Source organism: Onthophagus taurus, chromosome 2, assembly GCF_036711975.1.
Source record: "Onthophagus taurus isolate NC chromosome 2, IU_Otau_3.0, whole genome shotgun sequence".
Classification (NCBI taxonomy): Eukaryota; Metazoa; Arthropoda; class Insecta; order Coleoptera; family Scarabaeidae; genus Onthophagus; species Onthophagus taurus.
In genome coordinates, this window is record NC_091967.1 from 8,596,862 (window position 1) to 8,616,692 (window position 19,831).

Genomic DNA, 19,831 nt, shown 5'->3' on the forward strand with positions numbered 1-19,831 from the left:
AGCATGAAGTATCTAATATTCCACCAAGCAATATTAAGTTAAGAAGTATCTAGTCTTTTGGCGTTATCTAGTTTTTTTGCCAATAATATCAAGTTTTTTATTAGTAGTATTTTTTTCTTTGTAGGAAGTACATAGTTATCAAGCACCAGTATCTAGTATTGTACCAAAAAGTCTTCTCTAAATAGTATATAATCTGTTTGTTGAGGGTATCTGGTCGTCTAATTGTATTATCTTCCGTAGTCAGTATCAAGTCTTCTGGAAACAGTTTGTAGTCTTCGGCATGCAGCATCTAGTATTTCCTCAAGCTGTAAGCAGTCTTAGCTTCTGCTAGTAGTATCTAGTTTTCTGTCAGCAGTATCAATTCTTCTATTTTAGCAGTGTTTTGTGTTTTGCCAGCAGTGTATAACCTTTTAGAAGAGGTATCATGTCTTTTACAAGAAATATATGGTCTTCAATTAACATTATTTAGTCTCCTACCGGTTGTATCTAGTGTTCTGTTACGACCATCTATCTATTTCTACTATCTTGCTTTCTGTCAGCAGTGGGTAAACTTCTGAAAGTAGTATATGGGATTCTAGGTCTCTAGACTACTACCAGCAGAATTTAGTGTTGTATTAGAAGTAATTTGTTTTTGCCAGCTTTATTTAATCTTTCATTAGCTGCGCCGGGGCTTCTGCCTACAGTATTTAGTCATAGGTATGTTAATTTACTTATGGCAAGTTATGAACAAAAGTTTTATGCAACCCAAATCTTTAGCGAATAGGTTGTGGGATACAAACAACGATTTAACTTGCTGGGATCTTAGATTCTGGCATACGATTTTGCGAAGACCGGAAGTAATACTTTTCCCGGATATTTTCGTCATATATTGATGGGGTTAGCGAGAAAGTAATGATTACATTAAATTATTTAAAGATAACTCACCAAAGATAGCAAAGTCGTAAAAAAAACACAAGGTGAAAAAGAATGACTCAACTTGAAATGTGCTTTTGAGTAAATAACGGCGATTTAAAAATGAAAATAGTCGATAGACATTCTGAGTCATCGTATAAAAAGGTATAAAACAAAGTAAACACAACTACCGTCGCCGGTTGAGGTAAATATTTGGGCTTTTAAGGTATGCCCAGATTAAAGTCGTGGGGAAAAAAGCATAAAACATTCTTTTTAGCAAAGGTTAAATATACACACTTGTTTAAGGTCATGAGATTGTGACAATAAAAATGTAGCAATAATTAAACCTGTTTGTAAAACGTAAACATTTTATGATGATGGTACTCTTATCGATGACTTGAAGTAAAAACAACCCGTTTGGTCACCATCCGGTCAACAAATCCTTTTTTACTTGGTATTCGTTCTTATGGGTGCGTTTTTATCAATTATTTATTAGGTTGGCATTCCTTTGAGGTCTTATGTCCTCGATGCTGAATCAACAAATATCAAATAAAAAAAAAATAAATCAAAGGAAACTTTTTTTTGTAGTTCGTATTTTTTTTAACTTGTCAATTAGCTGTATCCTTGACCATATCAGTTCCTGGTTAGCGGTTAACCTCTCTTAACGGTCACAATTCTATATTTAGTCAATAATCTCGCAAGGAGTCACTAACATTAATTTTTACTGTAAATGTATCATTTTCTGGGGTTAATCTTAAATAAAATAAAAAATCCTTTGAAATGATACCAAACACAACTAGGTTATCTCGAAAAATAGCCGAGATATAAGCGGAAATGACATAAAAACAATCGACAATCGTTTCGTTAAAACAATCATGTCTTGGTTGTTTTTAAAGATAAATATGGCGTGTTTGGGTTCATTTTAAAAGATTTTTAATGGAGATTAAGCGTGGAAATGAAAAAATTAAAATAATTTTTTTTTGAATATCAAGTTATCTCGAGGTTTTACATTTAAGATTATTAATTTTTTTTATTAATAATAATATTTTTCAATATAAACATAAATGATATTAATCTTGAGTGGTTTGAATATTTAATTGGGTTAAATAGTGTGGTATTCTATAGAGAGACAGGTGAGTTGCGTAACCCTTTTTCCCTATAGTGGAATTTATAATGAGAACGGGGCTCGTTCTGGTAACTTATAAAGATTTATTATGTTTCTACGGTGGAAGTGAACGTAGAAACCGCGGGAGACAAGGAGAAGGTTGCGCGTTAATCAATAAACTTTACTAAACCAACTATAAAAGTTTACAAGTGTATGTATGTACACAGAAATCGATTACGAAACGGCATCCATAAAATGAGTTTAAAAATAATTTTTTGTGCATCGCACGAGAGGAATACCGATACGAAAAGAATCTCTCTAACCCACTTACCACGGAAGAATCCATTGTGTTTCGATTCCTCAACACCTCCAATAATAATAAACAATCATCCCATTGTTCGGAAAGAATCTCGTTCGTTATTTTACGAAGGAGAAGAATCACGCCTTTACCATTCTCAATATCCTGTTAGAGTACGTATAAATGATCGCATTTAATCACTTTTCTTAAGTGAATGAAATAAAGTGGGGTCTCTGTTGATGAGAAATGTTGCATAATGTTCATGATATAAACGATATCTTTTTATCTTGGGAAACGTCGCCGACATCTACGTTAATTAAGTAAAAAAGGGGGTCTTAGATATCTTTTATGTTGCTTTTACAAACATTTTTATAACTTGAGTTTTCAATAACATTTTTGACTTCCCTCATTATCATAATGAACCTAAGTCAAATTGAAATCAAATCCAAATTACTTTAAAGAAATCAAACGAATTATCTTATTTATTGTTTAAGACACCGTATCTTTATGTCACATTTCTTAACCAACTTCCGCTACCAAGCCAGTGTAATTCCACGCGTAATTGAAAGCAATTGAGTAGTTGTTTCCAAAAGAGGTATGCGGAAATATTCTAAATAACTCGAGGAATTCCTCTTAAAATGGAAAACAATTTGGATATTAATAATATCTTCTAATTTATTGCAACCCAAACGAAGTAGTTAATAATTAGTGTATTTCATTGTGAAATCGGTATTTATAAAATATCTCCAAGCAAACAATTTTATTTCTTGCAAATTGTAAAAAACAAATTACGCAACAAATTTTTGCAAATAGCAAGTTTCAAGTTTATTATGCAACATAAAGTCAGCCGTAAAAATTGAGTTGAAGTTGCATTTGCCGAGTGTTTGGAATGTCAACTAGGTGGTATTTGTTCTTTTCCTCCTAAGGCGTCATCCTCTTAAGTTGTTTTGTAGCTTTATCTCTCATCTAGTCAACTAACTCGTTATTTTTCTCCTTAAAATCATGTTTAATCATTGACAATATCCTACATTATCTTAAATAATTCAGTTTGTATTTCGTTTTATTTTGCTTTATCTCCTTTAATCTCATCGTAAACCAACTGGCCCTCCATAAAGAGGACCCCGTATTATACCAAAACCTCTTTTGCCCTTTTCCGAGTATATACTACTAGTTATCGCAACGCCATCGAGGACAATAACTCGCCACCAACGAAGCGGGAACTTCTTCTTTCCCTTCTCTCGTTATCCTTCACAATAAGAAGAAGGATATCGTTATCTTTCCCGCAAACATAATCCCTCGGTTAACGACGAAGATGCCGCCACCGTCACTTTCCGCGTGAGGTCCACTAATAACTTATCCTCGTCCACCTTTTTACCGCAAAAAGAAAAAAAAAATTTAATCTTGAGAAAAACTAGGTCACATCTTGTTCCTCCACGTGGATTTTCAAGGAGTGATGATCAACTCGACGGGTTGAAAAGATTTTTTTTTAAAGGTTTCATCTTCTACGAGAATGGTCAAGGTTAAAGTGAAAAAAAAAATATTTTTTGAAGGACCTTTAAAGGAGATTAAAAAAATAAAAACGATTTGATACAAAAAATTGTTTACCTTCGAGGTGAATAAGAACTTTAAGATTTAACGGGGTCGAAAATTAACGTGCCCGAGTAGTACTCGAGGGGGCGTTATCGTCGTGCACACGCGAGTTTGAAGAACGTTTTGAAAAAGCGAGATGGATGGATGGGCCCCCATCGTACACGCTGTAATTTGAAGAATTACCCGCGGGTTTCGAATTACCACCCGACACGACGCCCCCTTAGGACAGTTTTCGAAGCGTGCTCAAAGAACACAAAGAAGGTGTGGTATACAAAGAAGAGGAACTGGAAATTTTTTGTTTCCATCACTTCCTGTTATGCGTTTCTTTTTGTATCAAGCACGTGCTATTTAAAAATTATCAATTACTCAATTACCACTCAAGAATCGAGCTTCGCCGCGATACTTCCCAAGAAATGGATACGAAATACTACTAAAAGCTGATTAAAAAAAGTTAACCGATATTTATTTTTATCATCTTTTTTAAATCTCTCGTTAAATTTTCAAGCTTGATGATTTTGGCATCGGTGCATAACTGAAACGTAACGTTCAACGGACGTTAATTAGTCGAGTTTGTTGACTTTTTCGATTCATTTTTTTTTGTGGTAGCGTAAAGAAAAAGAATTTAGTTCTCTCATTATTTCTTCACGAGCCTATTTCATATTCCGTTTTCTCTTTGCGTTCGTATTTTTATTTTATATTATACACCTGGATCTTTTTGCACCTGCTCCTCGTTCTCGCGGCATGGTGTGTCGCTTCACGAAGCTCAACAAAGGATGCGGCTACGGCCACGCTAAGTGCCCTTAACGATTTCATAAATTTTTCAAGACGGCGACGTCATCCGCGTGCTCACACCGCACACCATATGACGGTAAAGTTAAAAAAAACTTTATACTCAAAAAAAAATTTTTTTTTAAATTCTTTAATTTTTATGCTTAATCTCCATTAAAAATCCTTTAAAATGAACCCAAACACGCCATATTTATCTTTAAAAACAACCAAGACACGATTGTTTTAACGAAACGATTGTCGATTGTTTTTTATGTCATTTCCGGTTATATCTCGGCTACTTTTCGAGATAACCTAGTTGTGTTTGGTATCATTTTAAAGGATTTTTTATTTTATTTAAGATTAACCCCAGAAAATCATACTTACAGTAAAACGGGTAGATACTGATGGCAAAAACTTGATACTATTAATAGAATACTGGAAATTGTTGGAAAAAGCGTAAATGTTGCTTGCAAAAGGGTAGATACCGTTAGAAAAATCAGGTAGTGGGAATAGGAGGGGAAATACTACTGGCAGAAGAATGATGCTGTTAGAAAAAGACTAGGTATTATTATTGTCAGATTAAATCTTGTGGAAAAACCAACAGCGGATCAAATAACGTTGTCATAGGACTAAATATTGATAATAGACACCTAGATACTGCTAGAAGAAGACTAATAATATCTAATCTTATCAGCAATAAATATCTAATCTTCTGCAAGCAGTATCTACTCTTTTTGTTTACTCTTTTATCAGCAGGCCATTCTTTCGTTTCAAAAATCGTGGTGAGTTGAGATGTGGCGGTTGGTATGCGAGAAAGGACAGCATGGCAAAAACAGCTTCATGTTCCATACACTTGGTATAATATCTAAATGATTTAGCGTGTGATTGCGCGTGGTACATCAGTTTCAAGGGAAAATCGTATGTGGGTGGGCAAAAAGTGTCATTTATCGTGTCATTTAAATTTTTTCCAACGTGATTTTCGTTACTGACGTTGAGAAAAATTAGTATTGTTGCATATGCGATTATGGCCAATTGAATCTCTAAAGACAAAAAGAAAAAACGACATATATGGCAGAAAAGTTGGCGACTGACAGAGAAAAATATTGTCACATGTCGCTTTTACGAGATTTGAGAGATAATAATCCAGATGATTTTAGAAATTATTTAGCTACTAAATACAATGAAACCTAAATACAACATTTTATTGCTTACACCTGTTTCCTTCTCCTTTATAGGGACAGCACGTAGATATCCTTCTTTGACAGAAGTTTTGCTGTTTTCTATGTCAACGGTCTCAGAAGCGGAAATCTCTTCTGGAGACTAAGGACTGTTCGCCATACTATCAAAACTCTCTGAAGGTGTGTCATGTTCTCGGATAAACATTAATAAATTGAAATACCAGAGACTTGGCACGTATACTGATCATCACTAGAAACCCCACTTCTCTTAAATTTTTCAAATTTTTTCAGCTTTCTTCGAAACGTGCCTCTCATCGATTGGAGTTTTTTAGAGACAAGCTCTCGATCAACATTTGGGTCCACCTTTTTAAAGTACCTACTAATTAACCAAGAAAACCAGCAAATTTTGACACAAACCATGACGTGCTGCGTGGACAGCAGTATATGGTTTTTCTAACGGTATCTACCCTTCTGCAAGCAACATCTACGTTTTTTCCAGTAATTTCCAGTATTCTAATAGCAGTATCAAGTTTTGGCCATCAGTATCTACCCGTTTATTAGCAATTTCCAGCCTTTCCAGCAACACTTAGTCATCTGCAAGCAGTGTTTAGTCCCGTACAGATAATAGCTTGTCTTCTGTCTATATCTAATAGATGTTTTATAACTAGAAGATTCCCAGAACTAGAAAGTTTTAGCACTGACGACCCTTCTAGCTGTGCACCTGTTCTTGGGATGTATCAGTCCTCTTAAAACTACCGTCCTTGCTATAATGTGCAAGGAAGTATGCATTAAAATTATTCATATAAAAAACTTTCGGCTATAATGAACACTCCCTTCTCCATATTAGTCCGTTTTACTGTACTTTTCGAATAATTTTTTTAAGTAACAAAAATTTAATTCAAGATAGTTCAGGTAGTAATAGTTACATGCAGAAGTTGTCCTCGCCTTATAAGGTGTGGCCACATCAACGGCGACGCACCGGAGGCAATTCAATTGTTTCCAACAAAAAAAAAGCCAACCACCTGTCTTGGTTTTCTTCGTCGTCGACGTCTTCGATTTTCATTCAAGTTTTTAAGTTTGCTGAGGATCAAATCTTCTGAATGGGAATAAAAATGTTCTTTATATAGCGATTTCATTATTTTTTTTTGTTATCGCTTTGTTGACATTGAAAGATGAAAGATGTTCCCTTTGGTATGGAAATCGACCGGTAAAACAGGCCTCTGGCGTTTTACACGATATCGAGTGAAGATAAATCACCGCGGACCGTGAATCGAGGGTCCCCCTTCTCGCTTGAAAGCCAATACGCCGATTTATCTGTAATAACTCACGCGAGAAGCAATTATCCCTGTGTACTTTGAAAATTACATAGGCAGGCGATCCGCTTCGTTCGTTATAAACGATCATGGACACCTTCGAGGACAAAATCCTTCTTTTTTAATATCAACCATAATTCGTTATCTTTTTCTTAAATAAACATTTTTTATAGCTTTTTTTTAATGATTCATTGGAAAGTTAACATAACCCATTTTTGACAAATACATTATCGTGATGAAAAACGCCTACAGGTTCATAGACCGATACCTATATTATAATTTATCGCGGATACGCGTCGTTTCGTAATCGAAACGCTTAGAACAACCCAACATGAATAATTTATATCGAGTCTCTTTATATCTCCGTGCTGTAACCACTCTGTAACCGATGTTAGGTGCCCCGAGCGAGTTTCTCGCTCACGAGATCAAGTGCAAAATTGTGCAAGAAATTGATGAGAACCACGGTGTAGTTTCTTAATTGAAGAACTACAATTATTATGATTGTTTTTTGATTTTTAGTAGACAATAAGGGATTATTGCTTATTCTTTGTTGATGTTGAATCACGTGAAACGATGATCACCAAATCACGCGAACCGGCAAAGAGGTACACAATCGAGAACCATCTACCTGACAAATGGTCCGCGAAGAAAGGCAAACCTTTCTCACGACCCGAGAGAACACTCAACAACAACGATTCTCTCCTTCAAGTTCTTTTCTAACATTTTAAAGATAAATTATTTAACATGATATGACCCGATTTCTTTCCTTCCTGTTTATTTATTACAAATTTTTTTTTCGAAATCGATTTTTTTTTGCGATATGACGCCGCTCGGAGAGATATCAAGAGTTGAACGACCGGGTATCGCGTAAAAGCCGGCGATATTTGCTTCTTCTACCTTTTTCACTTTACTAGTTGTAACATAGCGACGTGTCTACGGACAGCGACATGCGGAAGAAGAACAAGAAGTGAGAGATATGTTCGTTCCGTCAGTCAGTCACAAAAGAGAGACAATGGCTTCTTGTTACGGTACATTCCATTTACGGAGGTTGCTTCTCATTTAAATGTCTCTTTGGAAACAAGAAGATATTGGGAAAGAACTAGATTTTACAAAATTCACATCAGTATACTATGATACTGAAAATCAGTGGATTTACCATTTATGGCACATTTCTGTTTGAAGACCATCAAAATGTTACAAAAGTTTCTTAGAATCTTAAAAATGTTTTTAAGAAGCAATTTTTTTTGCCCTATCTTATTGAAATATTCATTTTATATACAGCTTCAACGTGTGTAGGAGTTGGCTTTGGAAACAATGAATGAACAGAGAAAAAGAGAGAGAGAGAGAGAGAATCACGCGTGAATGGCCGACGCCTACTACGTGAACGTTCGAAAGTGGTCCGCGCAGTTTCCATTCAATGAGTTGTTGCTCTTTCGGTTGTACATATATTCGAATCTTTCTCTTTTTTTACATCGTTTATTTTTTGCCTTAATCTCTTTTCTATAATTAAACTTCTAATTTTCTTACTTTTCCATTCCACGTTTGGAATGGAATTTCTAATCGATGCGAACTTGTATTAACTCGCACGTGGGTGAAACGTACGTGTGATAGCATAAAATCTTTCTCTCTTGTGTAGCGTAGCGTGTACGTATCCGATTTATCTTTCTAAAACGTAAATGGAAACGTCCGTTTTAATTGTCCAGCTACCGCTAGAGACAACCAGTTGGTAATATGAAGACCGTAAAGGATTAATAGGCGCCGTAGATTGCGTTTAAATCGAATACGTTTCATCTTGGTGTTTAGTCTTTAGCTTTATTGATTTAAATTTAGGTATTATAGAATGGTTTTTGAACGATGCCAAGTGTACAGAAAAGTAACTACGATTCCAAAAGTAAATCAGAAGAGTGTGTATTGTTTGGCAAAATCTGTTTGGCCAAAATATCATTTTCAAACTCTGCATTGAAGTAGTGTGAACTTTTGTTCAAACTCGTGGATATGCGAAAGAGATTCCAGCGATGACACTGAAATGGCCAAATTACTAAATGGTTCTACAACAAGATGATCATGTCGCGTAGAGGAAGCTGACACATACGATTACTTTTTGTATTGGCAAAAAAAGGCAACATCAAACATACTACCTCCTAACGTTTAGTAATTGGTTATTAAAATAATACACCCTGTATAATTATGTAGATATTTTCTGTAAACATTTAGAAAGTATCTTTGGGGTGATGACCTACGAAAGCCGTTAATTGAAGAATAATATCCGTCAACGAGACCGCGACACATTCACAAGTAGACGACTAAGAGACGCGCGCGGGTGCTAAAACTGGAGAGACGCGGTTGTTTACTCGACTTTGAAGTGTCAACTCGACGTCTTTTTTTTGTTCATCTTCTCTATCTCGAAAGAGGAAGTCCTCGTTGAATTATTACGTAGTTCTAAAGGTTTCGAAGAAGACACGTTCTTTATGTTTTTTTCCGATTCTTTTAGCTCTATCTTTTGTAGTCTTTTTATGGATAGTTTTTCCGAAAATCATTGTTTGATCTCTTAAGAAACAATTTACAAGTTCACAGCTGATTTGAATACGCCGCCATCTGGTTTCGTATGGGTTTAGAAACTCTATATATATTCCTACAATTCCTGTTGTGTTTAAGTTTTCCATACCCATTTGCGTTTCGTTTATTTTTGAAACACCAAGTGTTACAAAAAATGTTAATTACCATGGGGGTAGGAAACAGACAGGTGGATCGGTGGATAAACTGAGTTCGTTTCAAAATTTAATGATTATACGTAACGGAAATCGTTAAAACACACTTTTTTTTGTATTGAAATGGTTTGTCGACCACACTCTTATTCCCCCATTTATTTCCAACAACGGTTATTTTTTGTCTAGAATCAACAGGTCACAAATTTTAGGTCACCTTTAATTGTTAAATTGTGTAAATTCACAGATTAACACTGACAAGTAGCAGAAGTGTGATTCAACAAGATAGAGTTCTTTCTCACGATCTTCTTTCAGTATGATAATGGTTAGATAATTTATTTCCAAATAAATGAATAAGGCGAAGAGGATCTAACAAATAGTCAGATCGCCTAATTTAACGCCACAAGACTTTTTTCGATGGCATTATTATAACCCGAACCTTAAAGTTTAGAAGAACTTCGTGGAATTTCAGAAAACCAATACAATTCGTTATTTTTTTCTGATTATAAAAATATGGGGTTAGATAGGTCTATTTTTTATTGTTTTAGAATAAAGCTAAAAATATGCTTTTTTCAGTAACATCATAATCAACTATAGTTTGTATTTAAACTTTATGTTGTATCTCAAAAATTATCAGCTATGTTTAAAAATTTTTAACAGCAGTATATTCTACTCAAAAAAGTGTCTTAAGAAGGTATTAACCTCATTTCTCTAATTTCAAAAATAAACGAAATATGAGCATTTCTTGAAATCGCTAAAATTTCACTTTTTGGCTATAACTTAAAAACAATGGAAGATAGAGATTTGGTCTTTGCGGGATTGGATTAGTCTCGGAAAAAGAGACCGAGATTTTTTTTTTCTAACTCTGATAGTTTCTGAGATAGCCTATAATAACACCCAAATTTGTCCACCCTGTACATAACCCCAGGTATCTCAAAATCTTGACATTATGGTCCAGTTCTGACCTTGGATTATGATTCTACGCATAAAATTACTTCGGAAATGATTCTCCGACAACAAAACCTTACAAATTGTGTTATTATTTTACTAACACAAAAAATAAAGATGCGACATCCAGTCTATAAATAAACATTTACAGGTAAAATTTACAAATTTTAATTTATTTTATTATTTCCTTACAAGTCAATTATTCAAATCAATATATTACGAGGTTAGAAGAAAATTTAAGGGTGAATTTTTTCGTAGATTCGCCGATGATTCATGATCCCTTTTCAACTGAAAAAAAAAGAACCTTGCGATGATGAATCACCTAATGGCGGTGAAACGGGATAATCCCTTCTACCCTAGTTTTTGGTCCTGTGGGTTTATTCTGAGCCGGTCGTCCGTGACTTTTACTCTTCGAGAATTTAAAAATCTCTCTTTTGATCTTGCTGACTCATCTCATTATCGTCTTCGAAGTAATTTATTTAAAAAAATTATTAATTAAAAAGAATGTTGTGCTAATTTATTATAAAGAATAACCATTAAGTACCGTAAAACAGCGCGGATATTGTAAAAAGAAACAATACCTCGTTTCACGCAAGGTGTACTGAATAGAGGCAGATTTTTTTTCTAAATGGATATTTCAATGCACAATGGTTTTATTATGACGGGAACCGATTCAAAGAACTTTACAGAAAAAGAGTAGGATGGAAAAAGAGAAATTGAGAGTGTCGATTTTTTGTTGACCAACAAAAATAAGATGTTTTTCTTTTTTATTTTTAATGGTTATTTTAAGTTGTGGTATTTCTTTGAGATAAAACACCTGTGTTTCTTGGCACTATCTTAATGTTGTGGAAAGATGCCATTTTGAGGTTCTCTCGCAATTTTTGGTCGTTTTCAAACTTTCGCCGTTTCAGCTCGACGAGATGTTTCCACCGACCGTTTAAAAATAGATACGATATGCGCGGAATGTCCCCTTCTTTCTCTCTTAGATAAAAAAAGGAATCGTATGAATCAAACCGAAACAATCTTTATTTTCAGAAATTACTTTCAAAGTACACACATTATAAACAATTTCGAAGTAAGAATTTGACCTAAAATGACTATCAACAAGTAGTCTTTTTGTTTTAGGTCACCTTTAAAAGTCAAACTATGTAAAACTCATACATACAAAGAGGATAACACTCGTTTAACAAACTGTTATCTCTCCCAGACACATTCGAAACATTGTTTCGGTTAAAGAATATCAAATGAAGTCACGTCGTGACAGGAAATGAAATCGACATGACAAAACTTTCTACATTAATACAATATTATTAAAAAAAAATTGTTATAATTTATTTTTTTTTATTTTTAGGGCATCAAATGGAGAAATAACAACAATCGAAGGCGGCGGCGGTCACGAAAAACCACGACTAACGCCATCTGCGCGTCAAGTGCACCCCGTTTCGGATGAAAAAACTCACGTCCTGGCCGCCTACGAAAAAAACGTCGTTGAAGTACGTTCGAAACGTGGGGCACCACCGCCCCCTATGATAGATTTAAATGCAAGTCCCCCGCCGTATCCGAAACGTGCTAGTTTAGAATCGAATCCGAGTCCGACAACCTACCCTTTAGCGCCGAATATCGTTGTAGAGGGCGGAAGGATCGAATTCGCTAAACAACCGTTAGATGGCGGCGGTTTCGTTTATGACGTTGACGTCGTGACGCCGCCTGCTACACCTCGACTTGGTGCTCGGATAACCGTTACTAGAGGGCAGCAAACGATCGATGTTGAGGGTGATGATGAAAAGTGTGATGAAGTTAAGGTAGGTGGCGTGGATTTTTTTAAGTGAGCGGAAAGCTTTTTGATGTTTTTTTTTTAATGCTTTGTTCCTCATGAGAAAATGGAAGTCAATTAGCTTGACATTCCGGGCGTATCTCTTTTAAAAAAATGCCGACTTCAGATTGCTAAAAGGTCTTCTTGGAATTAAGTGCCCAATGTTGTTTTTAAATCGCGATTATTAATCCTGAAGTTTCTTTTTTGTTTATTTCCAATGTCAGGTGAGGTTGTAAATTTATTAAGCTAAACGATATAATAAGTTGAAAACATATTGAAAAAATTAACATAAGAAATGATAAACACAATATTTTAGGGTGTATTTAGATTATTTATTTTTTTTCGCAATTTATTGATTTGTGAGTTGTGGTTTAGCGATCCTTTGTGTTATTTATACCCCAAAAATGTCGAGTAAATGACAAATGTTCGTAACCCGCACCTTGATTTTCGCTCTGTCCGGGCATTTCCCCTCGGTTTTTCGGGGAAATCGGCCGGAAAAACTGATAGCGTCATCGCTTGGAAACGGTATTAGATAGATGTTAAATCTCCCCGTACAGACCATTTTATTAGGAACATTATCCCATTTGAAAAAAAAAATCACTACGTTTTTATTACTTCACCTAGCGGTAATTTTAGTAACTTGAAAATACCCTCAAGTGATTCCCCGAGGTCGTTTTTATAATGAATATTTTTATCTTAAATTTGTGCGATGAATAGTTTTGGATTTAGATAGTTTTGAAAATGTATTTTTTTTTAAACACTCGGTATATACATCAAAGTAAATCTTTATAACTCAAAAACGGCTTTAAGTACGTTAATGAAATTTGTTGTATAGTTTTTGAATTATAATCTTTGAGACATATCAAATTTTGAGATAAATTCCTCAATCGGAATACTGATACTTTACCTGCTTCTAACTCTAACTGCCATTTTTAATGGAAATAATCTAATAAAACTTGGAAAATCCATTTTGGCCGATGGTGATCTTCTACAAAGCATATCTACTATATATTAAAAATGTTCAAATATTAAATTTGGCTTAAATTGGAAATTTGAATCTTATTTAAAACCCTCATAAACTTACACAAATATTAATTTTTATAAACGCTGACTTCCATATAATCTTATATTTACTCAGTCCACACCTAAAACGTTTACTAAAAAACCGCAACCCTCAACGTTTTTTATAATTAAAGATTCTTTAGGTCGATATAGCGGGTAAGCTTAAAACCGTCTTTAATTTGAGAACTTAGTCCAGCGTAAAATTAACAACCGGCACGGTTTTTCTGGTACATTTCAATCGAAAGTACCAAGGGATGCTGTAAACGTTTCTATAAAGTCGCCATAAGATCGACCGCAAAATCTTGGTTAAAACGCTTTTTTTTACTTCTAACAAAGCCCGGGTGATTATGTAACTCTCTATTTCGCTTCTTAAGGGAGAAATAATTACGATAATTAACGCGTTGGCTTCGCGGTAATGACACGTTAATACCAGATGGCAAAGTTCCTTATAGGGGCGTCGAGAAACTTCGTTGAATGCTCTGTATCCTTCCTGAGGCTTGAAGTTGAAGCGCTATCCGAGTTGATGAATTTCGTCTCTAAAATCTTTCAAGCTTGAAAATAATTTGGTTGCAAACTGGTCTCGAGGACGAGATTTATTGGGTATTAAATCCTTTCTCCTTGAATTTGAAACGAAAAGCATCTGCGACAATCTATAAATTTTCAATTGAGGGTGGGGGTACGAAGTTTAGGATCGTTTTCAATTTAAAATAAATAAATAATTATTTTTGTAACTTGGAGAATTATTTTTCTTTCTTCGTTTAACTCACCCTCAACTTTCTTGTCATGTTTCAAATCGAATTACGAAACCGGCGACACAATCCCTCTCCAACTTCTAAAGATAATTAATCTTAACTGTAATTGTATGAAAGATGATTATTACCGTTAAAAGCTTTTTTGAATTCAATTAAATCACCCCTATAACTACAACACCCTGTATATCTCTTTATTATTGACTATGCATATTATACCAATAGAATAAAATTTGAATATTCTTACTAAATACTGCTGTTCTTCCAGCAGTATTTAGTTTCCTATTGGCCATGTTTAATCTTCTATTAAGAGTATGGTGTTAATTAATTATTGTACCCGACGTCTTCAATGCAAATATGCAACCAAATACGCAAATCGCGTATTGCAATACCAATACTGTGATATTGGTTGCATACTTGCAATGATGACGTCTGGTACGATAATTAATTACACACTGTATGTATGTATATGTCTTTATTGTTGATTATGCACATCATACATATTATATTTATAACTTTACAAGTCTTTTTAATAATTAAAGTTATGTGAGGGTCAAACCTATTTCCATTTTAAACCAAAAAGGTCTTGGTTTATTACAAAACCGTGTCCACGCATTTTAAACGTTCCCCTTCATGTATATATCCAGAAAGGGGTAAGGGTTTAGTTTACATAAATGCTTACAACCCCTAAAGTTACGTTATCATCCTTCCACTTGGATTTAACTTTTCAACAAATTATCAGAAAATTTTAATTTTATAACATCTTTATTTTTCTTGTTAATTTATTGATTTGTGAAACTTGAATGGGGTGAGATCGGGTTCGTTAGTGTAAATTGAACGAAGGTGTGCAAATTGGAGCCGTTGACGTCCCGACCCCGTTCAATAATTGCATTTGGGGCTACGGGAAAAAGTTGCTAATGAGTTAATTAGTCAGTGGCGTCATATGGCGTTTCTACTACGATCCGTGAGGATGAACGATTGAGAAGGGAGGATGAAAAGGGGTGGAGAAAAGTGCGCGGAAAATTGGCTTGGATTCAATTTAAAATGCAAATTGGACCGTTTCTAAAACAGTACCCGATCAATTCACGGGATTCATTCTCCCCTGTCGTGTTACGTTTTCGCTTCATTATAATCTTTACAAATCAATAGATTTAGAAACGAGAATTTTTTTTTGTTTCTCTCATTCAATACAATAACCCCATTAGTAGACCAAAATCAGGAAGCGAAAAGCCACCCCCTTTAGGACCTCGGGACAAGAGAAACATTACACAAATGAATCGAATGAAGGCACGGTGATTTACAGGATACAAGGGCGGAGCTTCTTCTTCGGACGGAAGAGGGCAAGTTAGAAGGTGGTTGGAGATGGGAAAAAAAGCTTAAGGGGAAATACGCGAAGGATAAAATAGGGGATCGGGAATAAAGGGATAAGGGGAAGGCGAGTGGATAACGTTTTGTGTCACGCCAACCGTATTAACGTTTTTTTTTTAAACAGTTTCCTATATTTTGATGAAAATACTAAAAGAAACGAAAAAATTGACGTTTAAAAAAATCGTTTCTCTCAAGCGATATATTTCAGTGTGGTTTATTAAATTTGTTTTCGGGGTGGTAACGATGTCCGATAAGATATCCCCTAAACGTACCTGTCAAAATATATAATAGAATAAATTTTTCGTGTGGAAAAATAATGGGTGGAGTTAAAGGGGTGCTTTATTTTTTGTTAAAGTGAGAGAAACTTTTTTTTTGTTCGTTTTGGGGAGATCTGTTTTTAGAGGAGGATAATGAAGCACTTAGTGACGCCCTCTCTTGGGAGTTCTAGTCGTAATCCCGAATTCCATAACACGTTGTGGATTGTCTCTGAAATCCTTGGTCAGCTTTTGGTCAAACGCCCCCCATAAAAAAAGCTTCTTTCATCTTAAGAATTGTTCGATGGGTTTTTTTTGGATTGTTATGTCGTTTAGAAAACGTATGGAAACTTTTTGGTCACTTACAGAAAGTTTTAAACACGATAATTGAATAATTAAAGCTTTTCGAAAGGATGTGTTTTGGGAGGATGTAATATTTGAAAGGAGTTAAAATTAAATGTTTTTGGCTCGGGTGGTTTGTTTTATACATATTTTACCAATCGATATTGGAGGCGGTATTATTTTATATGGAAGCAGTATGTAGTTTGATATGTTTTCTGCCAGCAGTTTTCAGTTTTCTGATGGTAATATTTACTCAATTATTACGAGTATTTTAGCTTCAAGCTGTAAGTATTTCAGCAATATCTAGGTATCTATTAGTAATATTTAGTCCTATGACAACGTTATATGGTCCGCTGTTAATGTTGCCACAAGATTTAATTTGACAATTACAATCTCTAGCAGTACCATCTAATCTTTTGCTAGCAGTACCATTCTGTTACCAGTAATATTCTACTTCCTATTAGCAGTATATGGTTTTTCTAACGGTATCTACTCTTCTACAAGCAAGGTGTATGTTTTTTCCAGCAATGTCCAGTATTCTATTAGCAGTATCAAATTTTTGCCATCAGTATCTACCCGTTTAGTAGCAATATCTAGTCATTCCAGCAACGTCTAGTCATCTACAAGCAGTGTTTAGCCCCCTACAAACAATATCTTGTCTTCTGTCATATATCTACTAGACGTTTTATAATTATATCCGTTTCTAGTCCGTCATAAAACAATACTATTTGCAACCAAGGTAGGGGTGATCTTCCACATAGCATATCTAGTATACATTTATTGTATATTCTTCATTGAACTAAAACTAGATCTAGAACTAGAAAGTTTCGGGTTTTAACCGTGCGTCTTCAGACGTAAAAATGTTATAATAATGAAAATTTTAATGAGCAAAATTAATTTTAATGAGGAATAAGAGAAAAGACTGTAATAAAAGAATTTCGAATATAAGGATCATTAGTTATTTTCTCTTGGGTCATATAAAATAAAATCCTCAAAATGGGGGGAAGACACAAAAGGGGATGGAAAAGAGGAGGATGTCGTTTTTCCACAAACATTTTCGTCTAGTTAGCGTCAGGGTTTGGCGTTAGTTGTCCGTCAGATCAAGAATGAAATTCACCCCCTATTGTTACACCAATGAGAAGAAATTCATCTCTTTCCAAACTTTTATCCTCCACATTTATTTATTTGTTTTTTTTTGAGAAAAGAATAAAAATCAATACAACAAAATTTATTTTAATCCGATCTTGAAATGATCTTAATTTAGATGCAATCAATTAGCATTATCGTGAAATAAAAGTAAAGGAAGATTCTTCTCCGCCTTAATAACAAACAACATCTTCTCCATAACCACCTATCTCCCTTTCTCTTCCTTCGATTTCGATTCTCTTTCGATTTTCAAGACTTGAACGTCTACTTACAAACGTGTACGCGTCTATTTATAACCGCTAATTGTAGTTCTCGCTCGTATGTATACGCTTTGTCGGTAGATGGCGGCACCGATATCCGGTCTTATCTATCGAGAAAATCGCTTCCACGCTTTCTGTTACGCAACTTTAACAACTATTACCCAACCCAAACCCGCTAGCAGCTTGTTCAAACTTAGCTACCGTAAATTGTTTATGTAAACATTTTATGTGTTATTGTAAATGTAAATACCTACAATTTTTAATTTTGTTATAGGAACAATTGGAGATTAGAGTTTTAGAATTAGAGACGGCCTTGGAGATGGCAAGAAAAACTGAGTTGAAGGACAAGCAGGCCTTGGCGAAAATTCAGCGCCAATTGTCAAGGGTGAGTGTTTTTTTTTTGATGAAGTAGTCGCGTCCTTTTGTTTCCGAGCGTTCATCTGCATAGGGAGAGAAAGGATCGATAGAGAGCGCGACGATCGCAGCGGTTGCGGCAGCAACGGCGGCATTTCTCGATTGTTTGTCTTTCGTTTGTTTGTTATAACCCGGATCTAACTTAAACCGGAAGCTATATTAGTTTTCCGAAATATTAGTGTACCAACGAAAATTTAATTAATCCAGACTTTATTCAAAAACTTTTTTAGTTTCATTCTATCGATTGTCGAAATTTTCCGTTAGGTGGCGTGACCGTGCACGATAAATAAAATTTTCTAGGGTAACCCCGTAAAAACAGGGTTGCGTTGTTGATAATTACGGCTGGTAGCATGCGAAAAAAAGGGAAAGTTACGTATTCATTGGACTTTCCTGGTTTGGTGTCTTAAAATAGGGGGCGCGCGTGACTCACAAGGAAAATACACCTTTTTCTTTCATCATCTTTTTTGCTTTAACTTACATAATTATTAATATTTATAAAATACGACTTAATAAGTAATGAGAGTGGAGAAAGGGGGAAGAGGGGGTGGTTTAAAGTCCAATTATCTCGTTGAAACAAAAGGATCTTCTCCACCACCTTATCATTTGTCATTAGAACGTCGCGAAGGGAAACTTTAGTAAACCTCCCTGGTTAGTGTTACTGAAGTACGAGTGGGGGAGAGGAGTTAAAACGGTAAAACCCGGTGGTTTTAGGGAAACGGAAGTAGGGGGAGATGTAGAAACCCTCGGCAATCACTCAAAGAAAACCATTTCCGACTCTAAGCAGTTTGAAATTAAAGCGAGAAAAACGAAATTTGAAAAGAAAACACTATATATCAAAAATTTTTTTTCATTTTGATGAACGTTTTTTTTTTTTTTTACGTTTTATAAATGTAAAAGTTATTTCCCGTTTTACAATTTTACGATTCAATTTTAAAAAGGTAAAAAGGGTTTCTATACCGGGGGGTCCACATTGAAATGAACGTCGCATCCTGTCTAGACTCAGTCCGTATTCAGCCGTTCGTTTTAAACGGAGAAATCTTAATAAATACGAACCGGGAGCTCCGTGGGGTTAATAAATTTTGCGACGACGTCGACGTCAATAAACTCGCGCTTATTAAACGTTATTAAACGCGCACGTGTTTCTCACCTAACATTTACTATTTAAACGATTTCACCAGATAATAAAGAAGTCGTTTTAATGATTATAAAGTATACTTTTTAAGTTCGATTAATTCTAATGATTTTCATAAATAACAATAATATTTATTAATTATGTAAATTATCGGGTCGATTGCAAAGATAAATTTGAATAAGCTTCTTTTTATGGCTCTTTGATATTCAAATCAAGATGATTTTATTTAGCACCAATTCTTATACGTTTCAACTACTGCAATAAAAATATACAACAATCTAGCGCTGAATTACAATTAAAACTAGACCTAGAATCATTCCGGTTTAGCCATCTTGAGAGACGCACGGCTAAATCCGATTGATTCTAGTTCTGGGTCTAGTGTTAGTTCTAGTTGCACTAGCACTATCACTAGAACTAACACAAGACCTAGAATAGAAACGTTCGGACTCTATTTCCAAAACCAATGATCATAAGAATCTCGATTTTTTCAGTTTC

The 19,831-nt window shown here is 34.9% G+C and overlaps 1 protein-coding gene across 2 annotated transcripts in view; it reads left to right on the forward strand.

Moving 5' to 3' along the window:
- Window positions 1–19,831, forward strand: part of LOC111427321 (putative leucine-rich repeat-containing protein DDB_G0290503) — a 57,776-nt gene that overhangs the window by 4,496 nt on the left and 33,449 nt on the right. For both annotated transcript variants that reach the window (XM_023062403.2, XM_023062405.2), the window contains exons 2-3: window positions 12,148–12,598; window positions 18,065–18,175. In XM_023062403.2, the coding sequence (XP_022918171.1) occupies window positions 12,148–12,598; window positions 18,065–18,175 (562 nt within the window). The remainder of the gene's footprint in view (window positions 1–12,147; window positions 12,599–18,064; window positions 18,176–19,831) is intronic.